The 17,832-nt window shown below is 41.9% G+C and overlaps 1 protein-coding gene across 3 annotated transcripts in view; it reads left to right on the forward strand.

Annotated features, from left to right (window-relative positions):
- FOXJ3 (forkhead box J3) overlaps window positions 1–15,916 on the forward strand; it is a 117,301-nt gene extending 101,385 nt beyond the window's left edge. For all 3 annotated transcript variants that reach the window (XM_073603361.1, XM_073603363.1, XM_073603362.1), the window contains 2 exons: window positions 2,576–2,680; window positions 3,947–15,916. In XM_073603361.1, the coding sequence (XP_073459462.1) occupies window positions 2,576–2,680; window positions 3,947–4,059 (218 nt within the window). In that variant the 3' untranslated portion in view covers window positions 4,060–15,916. The remainder of the gene's footprint in view (window positions 1–2,575; window positions 2,681–3,946) is intronic.
- Window positions 15,917–17,832: the final 1,916 nt, after the last annotated feature.

A 17,832-nucleotide genomic window follows, 5' to 3' on the forward strand; every position in this document is an offset into this window, starting at 1 on the left:
CAACAGTGCCTGAATTCCCATGTCTCTCAATGGATGACAAAAGGAAATACTTGCCACTTAAATTCTTTTCTTGGAGTCCATTGAGGGTCATAGGTCCCGCCCCTATGTTATTGCTCTTTGTACTGCTTACTTACAGACTGCTGAGTGGAGGGGTTGACCTGAGGCTGGCCTACTTTTTTTTTTTTTTTTTTTTTTTTTTGCCAGTGTCCAGTCCTCCTGCAGGTGACAATATAACCTAACGGTATCTGAATTCCTTTGTCCCTCAAAGTATTCTAAGTAGGGTTGCACCAATACTGGTATCAGTGCCGATACTAGGCATTTTTACACAAGTATCGGTACTCTTGAAAATGCCCCGATACTTAAAACCGATACCTTCTGACTCAGTTGGTCTTCGTGGTTGTGAGGCCAACAGTGCTGAGTGTTGGGAGTGCTGTGTTTCTTCATTAGTTGGTCTCATCCAGTTGGTTGCATAGTTACATAGTAGGTGAGGTTGAAAAAAGACACAAGTCCATCAAGTCCAACCTTTGTCAGCATTACATTGTATATCCCTGTATGTTGTGGTCATTCAGGTGCTTATCTAATTTTTTTTGAAACTATCGATGCTCCCCGCTGAAACCACAGCCTGTGGAAGGGAATGCCACATCCTTACCGCTCTTACAGTAAAGAACCCGCTACGCAGTTTAAGGTTAAACCTCTTATTTTAATGAGTGGCCACGTGTCTTAAACTCATTTTCGCGTAAAAGTTTTATCCCTATTGTGGGGTCACCAGTACGGTATTTGTAAATTGAAATCATATCCCCTCTCAAGCGTCTCTTCTCCAGAGAGAATAAGTTCAGTGCTCGTAACCTTTCTTCATAACTAATATCCTCCGGTCCCTTTTTATTAGCTTTGTTGCCCTTCTTTGTACTCGCTCCATTTCCAGCATGTCCTTCCTGAGGACTGGTGCCCAGAACTGGACAGCATACTCCAGGTGCGGCCGGACCAGAGTCTTGTAGAGTGGGAGAATTATCATTTTATCTCTGGAGTTGATCCCTTTTTTAATGCATGCCAATATTCTGTTTGCTTTGTTAGCAGCAGCTTGGCTTTGCATGCCATTGCATGCCATTGCTGAGCCTATCATCTACTAGGACCCCCAGGTCCTTTTCCATCCTAGATTCCCCCAGAGGTTCTCCCCCCAGTGTATAGATTGCACTCATATTTTTGCCACCCAAATGCATTATTTTACATTTTTCCACATTAAACCTCATTTGCCATGTAGGTGCCCACCCCATTAATTTGTTCAGATCTACTTGCAAGGTTTCCACAGCCTGCGGAGAAGTTATTGTCCTGCTTAGCTTAGTATTGTCTGCAAATACAGAGATTGAACTGTTTACCCCATCCTCCAAGTCGTTTAAGAACAAATTAAATAGGATTGGTGCCAGGACAGAACCCTGGGGGACCCCAATTCCCATCCCTGACCATTCCGAGTACTCCCCATTTATTACCACCCTCTGAACTCACCCTTGTAGCCAGTTTTCAATCCATGTACTCACCCTATGGTCCATGCCAACGGACCCTATTTTGTACAGTAAACGTTTATGGGGAACTGTATCAAATGCTTTTGCAAAATCCAGATACACCACATCTACGGGCCTTCCTTTATCTAAATGGCAACTCACCTCCTCATAGAAGGTTAATAGATTGGTTTGGCAAGAACGATTCTTTATGAATCCATGCTGATTACTGCCAATACCGTTTTTATTACTAAAATCTTTTAATATAGTTCTTTCTCCCCTCCAAGAGCTTGCATACTATTGATGTTAGGCTAACTGGTCTTTTGGTTGGTAATATTACACAGCACACTGATAGATGAGAGACCCCCGCGCCCCTCCCTGCTCCTAGTCTTGATCTCTCTAAATGCCGGAAATTGGTATCGGCGAGTACTTAAAAAAATTATCTTTACTCGTTGCTAAAATAGTGGTATCAGTGCATCCCTAATTCTAAGAAAATGATTTTACGAGAAGTACAAAAAATCCAATTTTTGCTTTCGCTCTGCAACACACTAACATTACTCCGCTAGTTATGGTGAAGACGGTTGTTCAAAAGGCAGACTGGTTTTTAGAGACTTGCCAGACAATCGGCTTCAACCTGCCAGATGACACTCTGCTCCTGAGTTACTTTGCAAGAGGCAGGGCGAGCAAACTAAACTATATGAACTAAAGAAAAGAGCTGATCATGTTGTGGCTGGGTGTGCTAGCATATAGCCCATCATGGGCCTAAAATGTAACTGGATAGCAGCATATAGGAAATGGTAGTGTGGAAGAAGGTCCTAATCTGGATTTGATTTAACACAATTAAAAACGGTTAAACCCGGAAATGTTAAGGACCAGTTCACTCAAACAGACTTTAATAAATACTTGTAACATTTTAGCAGTCCTACAGTTGGATATGGTGATTGGTACCTGAATAGGAAGAAGTACAGGGGAGAGGGAGTAAAACCGGAAAGGCAGAAGTAGTTGGTCCTGAAAATGTATTTGGCAAAATTACTCTAAAGACTGTTTGCTATAGATGCTGACTGTTTGTTTCTTTCCTACAGGTAATGTGTATCTCGACTCAAGACAAAATGTTCCTACATCAATGATGGGACCTCCGAATTACTCTCATATATCGCCAATGAGCACTACAGGATCTGGTTTAACAGGTAGGTGCACGCTACACGTGAGTGCCCCTATTGATGGACAGATCTGATGCATCTTTGCAGTTTGTGGGTGCCAATCAACCAAATCATGTCAGCGACAACCAAATAGGTTGTTCGGTATTGACTGTCCCGATGTTGCTCCTAAATTATTACTCAACTTACACCTTATCTGTTTATTATCTGAGCATCTATGTGACGTTTGGCACCAGTCCAAGCACTGGCAATTACAGGACCTCACTGGATTTCTGGAACCTTTTGCGGAGCATAAAGATCTGTACTTTCACATCATACATTGCTGTATGTGCGCTAGTGCTTTCACCAACGGCCTTCTGGCTGCCATGTGATTTGTAGGGCGGATCCAAACTATAATTTCGATGAGGATAATCAAATTAAAGGCCAGCGATGATGGGAGTTTTTTTTTTTTTAGAACATGCTTCTTTACCTATATAAGTCAGTGGGAATGCAAAAGTAACTTGAAACAGGTTAAAGGGGTTTTAAAGTTAAAAATTAAAAATAAATCACTGCCAGCCCCTTTTTCATGAAGCCTTCCAACACTATAAATGTCAGTGTAAAACAATGCCTGTACATACTTTATTTCAGATCTTCTTTTTTGGCCAGTCACATGACGTCCGACCGATCTCTGATCTAAGGGCTACAGCGGGAGGGGCCAAGACCCCCCTCTGACATCAGCTGGGGAGGTCACGTGACCGATGTGCTGTCTGCTTAGCCCCTCCCACTGTAGCCTTTAGTTTAGAGGAGGAGAGAAGCCGATGTTTACGTGACCGGCCAGAAAAGATCTGGGAGAAGGAATTTAGAAGCATCGTTTTACACTAACATTTACGCTGTTTTTCACCAAACTGTGTTGCTGCTGCAGCAGTTAAAAAAGAAAAAAAAAAGTCCGCTCCCGCTAAGGTGGATAGACTTACCTCTACCTTAGAGTTGGTGTTAGGTTCTAAGTTTTGCCTTTCTCAGATCTTCCAAAATGATAGGAACTGCACATGAATATCCCAATATAAGCTTTTTTTATTATCTGGAGATCTGTGGTTAGTGGAGGTTGTGAATGTGGAGATTCTGTCTGGTCAGTGTGCCTCTATCTCCAGACTGGCTACACAGAATTTAATATTTTTTTTCAGTAGGTGGAATATTTGTCGGATTTATTTCAGCTGCATATTTTCTGGCTTGCCTGGAAATCCGTTTCAGCCAATCACATTGACGTGGGCATGTAAACCATAAAACAAGCACTGAACATAATTTTTCCTCTGTCACCAGGACACCACGGAGTAATGAGTCAAGCTCACATCATGCAGCCCAGCTTCCACATGCGTCGCCCTCTTCCTGCAGATGACATTCAAGATGACTTTGACTGGGACTCTATTGTATAGCACTCTTACAATGCAGTACTTCTTTCGTCTCGTTACCCCGTTGTTCTTGGTGTAAGTGACCATGAATGTGATGCGAAAAAAATAAAATAAAAAAAAAAAAGTAAGGTAAAGCCCTCAAAGCGAGGAAAGCAAAAGAAAACAAAAAACTGCTAACCATGTTGACTTTGATGACAATCAAAACTTTACTTAGCAGGATATGTGAAACAGATGTTTTGAGTTGACCCTGTAAATCATGTTCGTCCCCCTGATAAGCTGCAGCCGCTCACTGTTGTCTTGTGACTCTTGACAGCTTTCTTCGGCTTTTTGTGTTATCTGATGTCGACCCGCGAGTGCAATACTGACCCCCCCCCCCCTGGACAGAATCTCTCTGAACGCAACTCCCACCAAACTGCATTTCAATCCCCTCCTCTTCCCCCCCCCCCCCCTCCTTGGGGCAGATTGCATTTCTGGGACGCTGCCTGTCCTTTTTATAAGTCTGATTTATTTATATGAGCTATGTAGTGTACTTTTTATTTTATTTTGAAGGAACTTTTTTATTGTTACTCTTACACTGCCATTTTGGAGAGAAGCAGAAATCTGAGGTCCCATGTGCCCTGTGCCGATGGAGTTAGTGCAATGCCAATCAGCCCCCCTTTTTTTACTTGTATGTATATAAAAATGCTTGCAATGGGAGGTTTCTGTGTTGCCAGTAGCAACTGGTCCGGTTCTTTGCCTTGTACTGGTAAAGTTGACTACATGGATTCTGGTTGCTATGGACAATGTACTTAAATTTTAGTGGCTTGTACATGAAGTCTGCTGTGCCGCGGTTGCTTTTCTGATTATGGAGCCCTTGGCAGTGCCTTTGCAGCCAAGCGTTTGCCATGGTTCAACTGTGCCTGTACTGAAATTTCACAGCAAAGGATGAGATCAAGAAAAAAAGGTGAACTTCAGGATTTTAAGGGGGGGGACGACAAAATATATGCACTTATGTACTTATTAAAATCATTAAATTGAGCTTGTGAATATTCCTGAATCTGTCTAATTATCAGCCTCCAGTTAGCGCCTGCACAGCAGCACTCCAGCTGGGAGAGGGAGGGCCGGCTCTCTAAGCCAATCAGGCATGCACATGTGCTGACTATCAACATGTTATCAAGAGGAAAAGCAGAATGACTGTTACTCGCCTGTGTGCTTTTGCTTCCTCATTGTCCTTTCAGTGGGTTAGGGGTCTGTTCTTAACACATCTGTGTTGCTGGTAGATTAATGGGTGTCTGAAAAACAAGATTAGCTGAACAGAAATACAGAAAAAAATATATATAAATATATATATAATATATAACCAAAGGTGTTCACAACATGAAAACAAGAATGTTGCTCAATATTGCCAATGTTTTGGTGAGTCACAGCCATGTTTCTTGAGAAATTAGGGAAAAGTTATAAAATATCAGTTAGGCCTATACCCTTAAACTATTTTGAAATCTTTTATTGTTCCTCTTTAGCTCTTGGTCTCCTCTTTTGTTGTTTTAATTCTGGTAGAGGTTTGCTTTAGTGTTTAGATGCAGTAGACTGACTCCATTTCCCCCCCTGTATGCATAGGAAGATGACCGATCCTAGTCTATTTTATATTAGAGTGGAGTCTACAGTTTACACTTCATATCGCTGCCTTTACTGGGGATCTGAACCATGGAAGTGGGTTACTTTGAACAATAAAGACAAGTTACATTTATTATGGTTTTCCTAGATCAGCTCTGTTAGAACAGAAATCGGCTTATGTGGGTAAAAATGAATTCCAGTGCCAATACTGGAGGATATGGGCTGTGATGACCATATTTTTCCAACACCGCCACTTTTGGTACCACTTTGCAGACTCACTGAAAAAGGCTACAAGTAGCAAGTGAGAGCACAGAGATGACTATACACACACGATGTGATATTTAGAGGGGGGATTTACTAAAACTGGTGCAGCTGGGCATGGTAGCCAGTCAGCTTCTAACTTTCAGCTTTAAAGCAATTAAAGCTGAAGTAAACCGCAAGGCTTTAGCCGCGGTTTCAGAAAAACATTGCATTTTGGAAGTGCAGGGATTGCCAAATGTCACTTTTGCTTGTACTGTCAACCAAACTTTCAAACCATCAAATTCCTGGTGTCATAACTGATCACATGTGCAGCATCACAGCAGTTGAAGCTTAAACAGAGGCCAAGATGGCAGCTTCCTTGGCTGAAAATGATCGGAGGGTTTACTTCCACTTTTAATGCTAAAGCTCCAAGGAGCCTTCTTCAGAAAAGAATCGGAAACAAATACTGTAGCTGCTGACTTTTAATATTCAGACACTTACCCGTCCACAAATCCAGCGCTGTCTTCACCTGAGCCGATTTTTCAAGCGGCTCTCGGGTGCTGCTGCCGCTGTCTCGCCTAAGGGAAACTACTTCTCTACTGTGCATGCACGGAGCATGCTGCGTTTTGTGAATGGCCCGGCGGCGGGAGGAGGAGGGGGGCTGAACTTCCAACAGAGTTTGCCACTGCGAAGTCAGCCCAGAGTGGGAGCGGGTACCTGTCAAAACCAGGTACCCGCTCCCCCCGAAAGGTGCCAAATGTTGCAGCAGAGGAGGCAAACAAGCGGAGCTTCCCCTTTTTGGGTGGAGCTCCGCTTTAAGCTTTGCCAATAAAACCTGGAAGCTGATTGGTCTCTATGCAGAGCTGCGCTAGATTTTGCACCATGTTTTAGTAAATAATCCCCTTAGTGTCAGTTGTCTGTGAGAGAAATCATCTTTACAAATGGCAAAATCTGAAAAATGTTGACATCTGTACCAGCTACTCATCTCTTTTTATTGAATTATTTAAAGACACAAATATCAAAGGTGTCCTGATGTCCATTATGAAAGTTTTTCTCACCATACTTGGGGTGACAGGGCGAGGTGGTATAATCCTACCTTCGTATAGGTAACAAATGTGTTTTCAGTTACTCTTCTGCCTAAGTGTTTCCTTAACTGAATTTGCACAGTGTGAAGAGCAGAAGTCTTGTGTATTAAATGCTGAATGTTGTGTACCATTTCATAGCAACTGTGTAAAATGAGGCACATTAACCACCTTTGGCTTCAATGCTGCATCTCTCACTGCTGTTAAAGCCCAACTCTATCCAAAATCCCATCAGGTTTTATTGTGGACTTTGACCCTGTTGTGAATGTCTGTCTCTCCTTACTTTCTGTGTTGGAGTTACCTTCACACATCGTGTCACCGAGACTGGAATTAAAGGGATATTTCACCAGTGTCCATACAGATGGCAGTAAAATCCCAATAAAGGTTGTAGCCCTTTCACACTCTATCCCAAAATGTGGAAAAAGGAAAAGCCTTTCTAAATTGGCGTAAATTGTCAGCACTATTTAAGTACCTGTAATAAGTAAAAATAAGTTCCCACAGACCTAAGATAACCATCTCCTCATTTGGCCTGTTACATTTAGCCTGAAAATGATTATATTCCTGTATATGCTACCCAATCTTTCAAGACCTTCATTGGTGACCCTTCTCGGAGGAGGACTCAGCTGGCCGTGCCGGATATTCCAAGCTGATCACTATTTTGAGGTTTGCCAACAGGAATGTCCTTTTGGTCCTTCCAGCCCCATAAACTTTAACATGCACATTTTGCCAACCTGAGTGTGCTAATTCATTGAGAACTTTGTGTGGTCTGTGGGTGTTTTGCTGTGGGGTGGGGAAACGGGAGACCTGGGCTCAGCGGCGGAAGACGGTGAGAGGGGGGGGGGGGGGTTTCCCCTCCCGCTGATTGTAATAACAGACAAGCGGCTGTTATTACAAGAAAGCTGACCGTCCGCTCTAAAGAACGGTACCGGGGTGATACCTGCAGCTGCATGCATCACCCTAGTACAACCCCTTGACGCAATATTGGCAAGTTTGTTACCGATGCTTGGGGAAAAAAGTGAATGTCGTCAGCCGATAATTGGTGGACCCCTAATATATATGCCTTTTTAACGTCCCTTGCTACAATAAATTGGTGACTTTGGGTGCAATACATGGGATACGGGCATATTCTGACACAGAACCTCAAAATACTTATTTGTAAGGTCAAACTGCATAATTGTTTTGCTTAGGCTGAATCTCTTTAAATTAAAATATAGTTCTACGTTCTGGTTCAAGCAATCCTAGATATTGATCAGTTTGGGTTGCAGGATACTTAGAAAATCTTCTGGCACAAAACTAGAGGCTTCTTTTGCATTATTAAGCACAAAAGTTTGAATGTCAAAGCGGCTCAAAGCTTTGGATTATTTTGGTGTAACTTTTAAAAATGTATTTTGAACTATAGAAGTTTAGAACGATCTTAGAATGTCTTCATACACAAGCCCTATTCATTGCCATGGCAGTCTAGCTCACAAGGTTACCTATAGATTGAATTTTTTTTTTAGTTTTTTTTCCTCCATGACTTGTCACAACACTCTGCTGTAAGCTCCTGTAAATTTTAGATATTGAAAATTTTGCAGGATCAGGTTAGTCAAATCAGGGACTTGAGATTTCTCTCTTACACTGCTTGCGCCCTCGAACTCTGCAGTAGTGAACAGACACCAGATCCTGCAGAATCCAGTTGGAGATGTCAGTTTTAGGATCCCCTGCTGCATGCTGTGGCTCCTTCTGCCATCCCATACTTTTACTAGTGACATGGGTTTTAGCAGATCACACCATTGAATGCAGGGGGGGGGCGGACCAGGGAATTGAGACTCATGGAAGTGTGAAATACAGGTCTATACAATCATGTCTAAATACCTGTATTTGTTTATCCAAAAAACACTATTGGAATATGAAAAAAATCCCTTCCTTAATCTTGGCTATCCAGCTACTCTGCTCTTCCCCTGATAGAAGACGGATTTGTAGACATTACCAAGCTAAAGAGGGTCTCCTGGCTCCTGCCCAAAAATCCAAAGTCAGCAGCTACAAATACTGTAGCTGCTGACTTTTAATATTAGGACATTTTACCTGTCTGGGAATCCCAGCGTTGTCTTCACCCAAGCTGATTTTTCAATTGGGTGCTGCTGCCATGACCTTCACTAAGGGAAACTGGAAGTGAAGCCATGCAGCTTGGCAGCCGCTTTCCTACTGCCGAAGCGTGCTGCGCCCTGTGTTTGGGCTGGCTGCGGGGAAAGGAGGAGGGGGGCTGAACATCCGGCTGAATTTGCCGTAGCGAACTCAGCTGGAAGTGGCAGTGGGTACCTGTCAAAACCATGTACTTGCTACACCCTTTTGCATCCTAGCCACCCTATTGGTGGCTAGGGTGCAGGACGCCTCTGCCGTACAGGACGCAGGCAGACTTAGCCTCCTAGTATGCATGGTTGTTAGGACATGGGCAGTTCCTGCTGTATAGCTTCCTTCGTTGCTAAGACATGGCCAGCCACTACTGTCTGGCTTCTTTGGTTGTTGGGACTCAGGTGGCCGGACAACACAACATCGTTGGTTATTATGGTGCAGGCAGCCATCTGTGTCCTACCAATAAAGGACGCTGTGCAGCAGGGGCTGTCTGCATCCTTAGAACTGAGGGCGGTGGTGGTATACAGGGGGACTGGCATGCACCCCCCCCCCCCCCCCCCCCAAGATAAATAGCGACTGTGTTTGCCATAGGAAAGCGCCCGGCTCCTGAGACAAGCACTGCCATTCATAAGTAATATGAGTTAACTATTCCTGCATGGTGGGGGAATGGCTGCAAGCTAGAAATGAGACAAGATGCTACATGCACTTTGTCACCTGGGAGACTGGAGGGGAAAAAAGATTTATTTTAAAAAAATGCAGTCAATGAAAGCAATCTCAAAGTCCTTGTGACCTTTGTTTCAAATCCTTTAACATTGCTTTCTAACATGATGGCCGGTTCCATGGATAATTGCTTGATTCGTAGATTCAACGTTTGTCTAGTCTACCACCAGCCTTGCTAAGAAGTCAGTGGGGTTGATTTACTAAAACTGGAGAGTGCAAAATATGGTGCAGCTCTGCAAAGAAACCAATCAGCTTGTTCAATTAAGAATTGACAAAAGAAACTGGAAGCCGATTGCTTTCTATGCACAGCTGCACCAGATTTGGCACTCTCTAGTGTTTAGTAAATCGACCCCAAAGAGTTTCATCCTACTAGTGTTAGTGAGGTGGAACTGGGAAGATTATATCTATAGCCTGCCTTTTTTGTAAAGTACCCGCAATACTTACAGAACTTGGCCACTATGTAATTATTTTTATGATCGGATGCTCTTCTATCTTTAAATCACCATGAGGTTCCATTAATAGAATAAATATACCATAACCCTTTGCCAACCATTCAAAATGCAGTCATTGCTGCCAGCTTCCGGAGCATGCTGGGATGTATGGCACCGTCCTGCTAAGGTTTTCTTTTATGACCCCATCCCACCTCTCTCAACCTTCATTTTAACTTGTCTACTGTTTTGTGCAATATTGCTGTTGTGTTGCAGTTATAAATGTTTACATTTTTCTAGCGCTTACACCTTAACCGTTCCTATGCGACTTCAGCAGAATTAATCAGATCCTTCTTTTAAAATAAATTATTTAGCTGTATGGCAATAGAAGCCAAGTATTTTTACGTTTTGAATTTTAATGGGCAGTGATGTTTGAACAATCACGTATTTATGGTGCTAAACACCCACCCAGTTTCTTTTATAGTTTTTATATATACAATTTTATAACCCAGTAACTGGCAAGCAACCCCCTAAGTACCATGCAGTTTGCACAAGACGTTTGAAAAAAAGCTGTAACTTTAGTTAGGGAAGCCTATGAAAGTTATACATTTTTAAAAAAATTCTAATATATTCAGGATGACGCTCCAGAAAGTCTGTGTTTATAATCTGAAATGAATAAAGCTGAATTCACACTGGCTTGTGATAAAATGTGGGGAAAATGTCCTGTTCACACTACAACAATGCATTGACCTACCTTGCATTAAAATGCATACATGTTGCATTTTAATGTAACTCAAAGCGGATCAACACAGCATTGTAATGTGAACAGGACACACAGAAAAACATTTTTTCTATGTTTCTATGCCTTGACCTACATTTTACAAGTGTGCTAAAATGCAAATCAATGCAAGTCAATGCGTGTAAAAATATGCATAAAATGGATGGAAGTGTACATACATTTTCCCTGCATTTTATCACACGTTCGTGTGAATTCAGCCTTCCTAATGGGCCACTAAACCTAAAAAGTTTATCATTTCTGCATACCTTCTACTACAAATTCCAGGAGATGAATATAAAAAACAGAGGATATCGTGGGGGCAATATTTTGCTACTTACAACTTGCTTTTTCTTAGCTCCTCCTCCCCTTAACAGAATCAAGGGCAGTTAGTTGCACATGGCTATGCAGCAAGTATAAAAAAACAGTTTGAAATCAAGTTAGATCATATGTTTTATATATGTATCATAATTTTACATCTATTGTTGTATATGTTACTTTTATGTAATTTAACTTGTTTTTAGGTTTATTCCTGTTGAAGGGGGTTCTTCACTTTAAAAATGGACATTCTGTTATGAACGCAACTTCCCACTAAGGGCCCATTCGCACAGTATGCTTCAGTATAAAATACACACACTAGTGTGCGATGGTTTGGGTAGCTGCAGTGCATTGTTACAATGCATTGCTCTAACCCTGCTGTGCATTGACATATATTGCTGTGCATTGAGCTGCACAAAAAATGCAAACATGCTACATTTTAATGCAATGTACACCACTGCACTTGTTTAGTGTGATCAGGGCACATAGAAAACAATTGTTTAAGTGCCCTTTGGTCAACGCAGACTCAACACACCTGGGGTGAACAAGCTTCAAATCTAAAGCCTGCGAGAATGGCTTCTGTAGAACAGACATGGACACACTGGCTGAACGTTGTCCGGTTCCTGCTGAACTGGCTGATTTTGGATGATTTTCAGCCAGTGTGCACAAGGCTTTAGCCGTACACATTAAGAGTTCTCTTGCTCAGCCCTGCAGGCTGAACAAGCAATAACACTCGATTCTCCAATCCATGCTAGACACACTGCCATCTATTGTATACTGACAGGCTAGTAGCCATGGCTGTCTGAATACCTGAACAGTGTCTGCATCTGATTGGCTGCAGTCACTGTTCTGCCGACCAGCTAGACATTTGTGGAGCTGGATGGTGCCTGCTGATTCGGTCAACCTTTGAGCTGTACATGACCAACTTAAGTTGATTCTGTTTAGTGTAGATGACACCTTGAGGGTCTTTCACACTTATACTGAAGCATATTAAATCGGAGGTCCGTCCAAAAAAAAACAAAAATTAAAAACCAGCAGCTACACATACTGCAGCTGCTGGCTTTTATTAATAGGACACTTGCCTGTCCTGGAATCCAGCGATGTCGGCACCGCAGCTGATGTTTCCTTCAGCGGTCGGGTGCTGCTGCCGCCGCCATTGCGGGTAAGGGAACCCGGCAGTGTAGCCTTTCGGGCTTCACGCTGGGAACCCTACTGTGCATGTGCAAGGCCCGCTCCTCTCTCCTACTGGCCGGCGACAGGGGAGGGAGGAGGAAGCGAGCCCCATCCGTAACGTCAATAGCCGTGGCTGAGGCTCCCAGGAGTGGGAAAGGATACCTGTCAAAGACAGGTATCCTGTCCCCCCTCCACCCCCGAAAGGTGCCAATTGTGGCACCGGAGAGGGGGAGGAATCAGATGAGCGGAAGTTCCACTTTTGGGTGGAACTCCGCTTTAAGGGCATCTATCAAAGTGTAAAATTCCTCTGAAAATAGACCTTGGATGGAAAGCAAGCCAGCGTGTGTAGCTCCACATTGCCAGTAAGAAACGTTGAGTTAAAACAAGAAGATAATATGGGAGAAATACAAGTTGCTCATCTTTTACATTTCTATTTCCGGATGCTTCCTGTAGGCGAAGACGTTTTACCCTTCGCCCAGGATCTTAGGAACGCTGAGGATCCCCAATCTACAAAGAATTCCCCTCCAGCACTGCACAGATGGGATTTGGATCCCCAGCTTTCTAAGATCCTGACAGAAGGTCCAGTGAAGTCCCCCTCGCCTAGATGAGCTCGCTGGAAGTTTTGGTGTAAATTCTTTACTTCATCTAATTCTTCTTCTTTTTTTTTTTTTTTTTATATATTGATAGAGCTGCAGAATTGGTGAACATTGAAATGTCATGCATGGTACCCTTTTGGTGAACCTGTCAGGGCAGCAGTTTTTCTGTCACTACCTAATTCCAAGGTTTGCAGTTCACTTGATGCTTGGCACCCCTTTGGGAGTTGAGCTGTGGCAGTCTACATCACTGGTTGGTAGTCTTGGTCATCCCAGTAGTAGTGTCCATGTCGGGTTCTCTTTAAGACGGCTTTGTTTGCTGCTTGATTATCAAATACAGATTGCTTTCCTAAAAAACAGAAAATGGCATTACAGGGTTACTAAGTGTGTAAGTGTCCCTTAGATCTAAACCTAGCTAAGGCAGCCATTTTAAATAGTTAACCCACAAGTGGTGGATAAAATTGGTAGTCTGGTTTACAGATTCAGGTCACAAAAAATGCCTTCAGCACTTACAGGTGAGGGGTCCTTGTGAAGTACAGATCTGCACCCTCACCCCTTTATTCTTGAAGCCATGTTTGCGATAGTCTAATCTAGGGTGCATTTTTTTTCCCCCTTTTACTAATGAGTAGTACATCCCATTCTTATAATGAACAGACTAAACATGAGACTCATCAATTACGGATTTTGCTAGTATTTTCATACAAAGCTTTTATTCTAGTTATGAAATCCTCACTGTTGAGGTAAAAAATGTATCAAAATTCTTGTTCCTCTTTATTTGCGAAGACCTATGAAAACTGTAATAGTAACCTATACATTTGCCATAGACCTTAACTTTGTACACACATCATATAGATTCAATTTTGTGGACTCCTGAACGTAATTCCTTTATGAGCTTGTTGGGACACCCCCCCTCTCCTTGTAGCCAGAACAGCCTTCGTTGTTCTAGGGAGGCTTTCCGCAAGCCAAACGAGCATTTGTGAGGTCAGGTTGGATGGTTGAGAAGACCTGACTCATAATCAACGTTTCAGTTCATCCGAAAGTTGATCAGTAGGGGTTGAGGGTCAGGGCTCTGTGCAGGCCACGCATGTTCCTACACACCAAAATCTTCAACCCACGTCTTCATGGAGCTGGCCGAGATTTGAACCATGTATGGGCAGGCTGAATGTACTAAGTTGATCGATCAACTTGGGTACAACCAGCCTACTGTGTTTTTCCCTGTGATTATTGCTAGCTCAGTGTGTATGGCTGGCCTTAGCTGAACCAAAATCCACCTCCTACTGCACTTTGCCCTCGATAAATACCGCCCATTGCATTGCAAGAAACAGTCATGTATAGGAACTCAGAGGTGTGCATTATTTACACAGTTAAGCCAGACTTCACCAATCCTTGCAGAGTGGAGGTCCCCTTAAAGATGAATTATGGTAAATTGTACATCTATAGTAGTACCTTGGATTACGAGCATAATTCGTTCCGGAAGCATGCTTGTGTCTCAGGTGCCCCCCACCTCTGGCCACATGCGGTACTGCACACCCCAGATGCTTGAACCCTGCTCGTCTTGAGAGAAAACGCTCGCAAATTGAGTCAGATTTTTTTTTTAAATGTAAACCGCGTTACTCGCAATCTGAGGTTTACTGTATATGAAATCTATTAATTATACTGGGCAGGAAATGCCAGAGCTAAAACACAACCTCCTCCTAAAGGCTCAGCAGGAGAGGATCACTGGGGTCTTTTAGGCTCAACTCGTCTCTCCTTTAAGCTCATTTGGTTGGCAGTGTAGCCCAGAACCATCACAACCATTTGCGCTTGTTTAGTCTGTGTGTGAAATATGTGCATATCAAGTATAGTACAGTGCATATATAATCGTCATAAACGCCTAATTCTGTATATCCAATAGAAAGCTGCTCATGTCTAATTAGGTCATATCACAGATCATTCTACAGAAATAATTCTGGACATTGCAGAAAATTAATACTTTCAAAGCTTGTGCATACTTATATTTTGCAGTGAACAATCAATTATTACATTTTTGCCGGTAAGCTAGCCATAGATGAATCGATGTGTTTGGTTCAGGAAGGACCAGCTGAATTTCCATCCATCTATGGCCATTTCCATTCCAGAGAAGTCAATCTGATTTCCTTTCATTAGGGCTGCAGAAATCTTTACCTGTCCTGCTTTTAAAAGCCAAAAGCAATTTGTTGGGTAAAATCAAAGCGTACAAGTGTTGGGTGAGGGACTCAGAAATCAAGGTCTTTATTGTTGTGTTGGTCTTGGGCTACACTGCCAACCGAGTGAGCTTAAGGGATGAAGAGAGCATTGTGGGACCAGTTGAGCCTAAAAGACCCCATTGATCCTCTCCTGCTGAGCCTTTAGTAGGAGGTCGTGTTGTGTATTTCAGTTATGTATTTCTGAGAGATAAAAAAAAAAACAGGCCTTTGTGCACAGAGCTAGCTCCTAATTATTCAGCATATTCACAGCCTTCCCTCATTGTAGACTGCCACTTCATGCCTATTTAGGAAAAAAAAATTGGAAGGGTAGTGCCTAAACCTTACATTTATCCTATTATGAGGGGTATAGATGTTTGACCAAGATGTCTGAATTCATAGAGCTGGCAGCTCTCCATGTCCAAAGGACTTCCACAGTCTCCTTAGTTTGTAACTGGGAAAATCTGAAGTTGAAGTGCCATACCAAAAATTATTTGTCGCAGTAGATATATTCCAAGGTAAGATAAAAAGGCTTAATCACAAAGCCAACACATTTCGATGTTTGTTACCCTCTTCATCGGGGCTTGATGTGAGAGAGATATCAGATCCTTGACTGAATACAAAATGTGTCTTTTTTTTTTTTTTTTTAAAGCAATTTGTTGAAGTGTAGAATCTGGTTTAGACCTAAAGAAAGGGGTGCTTTCTGACCCTGAAACACGTTGGCCTTTTATGCTAGTCTTTTATCTTACCGTGAAAAAAAAAATTAAAAAATCTATATGTGGACAATTAAGTGTGGTGCTTCAATCCCAGATTTTTTCAGTTACACGCCTATTTGTGTGAGCTAAAAAATGGCTGCCTTCACGTGCTCAGCCTAATGGGATCTAAACCGTAAAACATACTGGTGTTTTTTTTTTTGTTTGTTTTTTGTTTTTACAAACCTGCCTGTGTCATGAGCTGACCTAAAATAATTAATCAATAGACAATCCTAATAGAGTATTTAAAGTGTTCACCCATTAAACTGCAATCAAATCCCCCTTTTCCTTTACTGTATATTTTATTTGCCCCCCCCCTCTTCTTCTTTTTTTTTTTTTTTTTTTTTTTTAAATAATTGTTAAACCTCTGCCTATAACTGTATAATGGAGAGATCTGTTCCAGTAAAACAGTACTTCAGCCATTAGTGGCCCTTGCGAAGTCGGTGTGTTATTGTATGTTTTGTTCATGTAAATAAAACTCTTTCAATTGTCATGTTAAAGTCCCGAAGCAAGGTTCTAGGAAGGAAATTTCAATAGGAATAGACTATTTTGATATTATTCTTTAAGAGGTTGATATATGTGTACATATCTATATTGTATATATGTGATGAAATTGGATTTGGCTCTTTTTGTTTTGTTTTTTCGTTTTACTTTTTAAATGTTTTTTTGTTTTTTCCTTTTTTTTTTTTTTGTGCAACACTACCTTTTTCTCCCTGTACTGCTGTTTTACAGTCAGTGTTTTAATGTTTATACTTTTTTGTTATTGCACGGTTTAATACATTTTGCTGAATAAGACACAGCACAAACGCTTGTTAAACTGCAGTGCTGTCAGATTATTAAAAGTGTCAATGGGATTGTTGCTAACAGACCTGATATGCATGAAGGGCACTTAAAAAAAAAAAAAAAAAAATATAATAAAAAAAAAAACTTGCTAACAGACTCCGTCATACTGACCTCTGACTGTTTTATTCATCAGTGTATGTTTATGATCATGTATACAAACAAATTGCCTGAGACATCCGCATTTTCACTTGCCGTTCCCTCTTTTTTTATTGTATTGTGTACAAATGTGTGTATGCGCTCTCTAATGGTTATCTGTATATTGGAGAATGGGATTAGCATCCTGTTTCAATAAAACTGCCACAAACCTAAAATCCAAACTGAGAATATAAACTGAAAAACAAAATGCATCAACAGACGCTTACTGTGACAAGCCCGATACATGGATTTCTTCTGGATACTCTGGTTTTCTCTCACATTCCAAAGAAATGCTGGTAGGTTAATTGGCGTCAGTGTATGAATGTGAGTTGGGGACCTTAGATTGTAAGCTCCTGAGGGCAGGGACCGATGTGAATGTACAATATGTAAAGTGCTACGTAAATTGTCAGATCTATATAAAGGCTGATAATAAATAATGTCAAATGATCTGTAGATCCAGAAACAGAGGCATATTTTGACTTTTCCTGTAACTTGAAGCTGGATACACTTCTTCCTGTAACCTGAGTTATTCTGTTGTTCACTGAGGCCACCATTGCATCCAGGGCCCATTCACACCAGCGTGGTCTGCTGTGGTGTGTCAAATGCATGCGTGTTGCTTTAAAGCCTATTACACAGTACTATCCAGTTTGTTTGTTTGTTTTTTCAACCCTGTGGGTAAACGAAAAAAAAAAAAAACGCGCTCGGGAGGAGATCCTGTACTAACAATCTGAAGTTAGTACAGCAATATCCCCCCATTGAGCTATTGTCTTTTGACAGGGGGATATCTCCCCTGCCAGAACACACCACTCGGCTCTCTCATCCAATAGGCTGA

The sequence above is a fragment of the Aquarana catesbeiana genome, linkage group LG10, assembly GCF_042186555.1.
Source record: "Aquarana catesbeiana isolate 2022-GZ linkage group LG10, ASM4218655v1, whole genome shotgun sequence".
Taxonomy (NCBI): domain Eukaryota; kingdom Metazoa; phylum Chordata; class Amphibia; order Anura; family Ranidae; genus Aquarana; species Aquarana catesbeiana.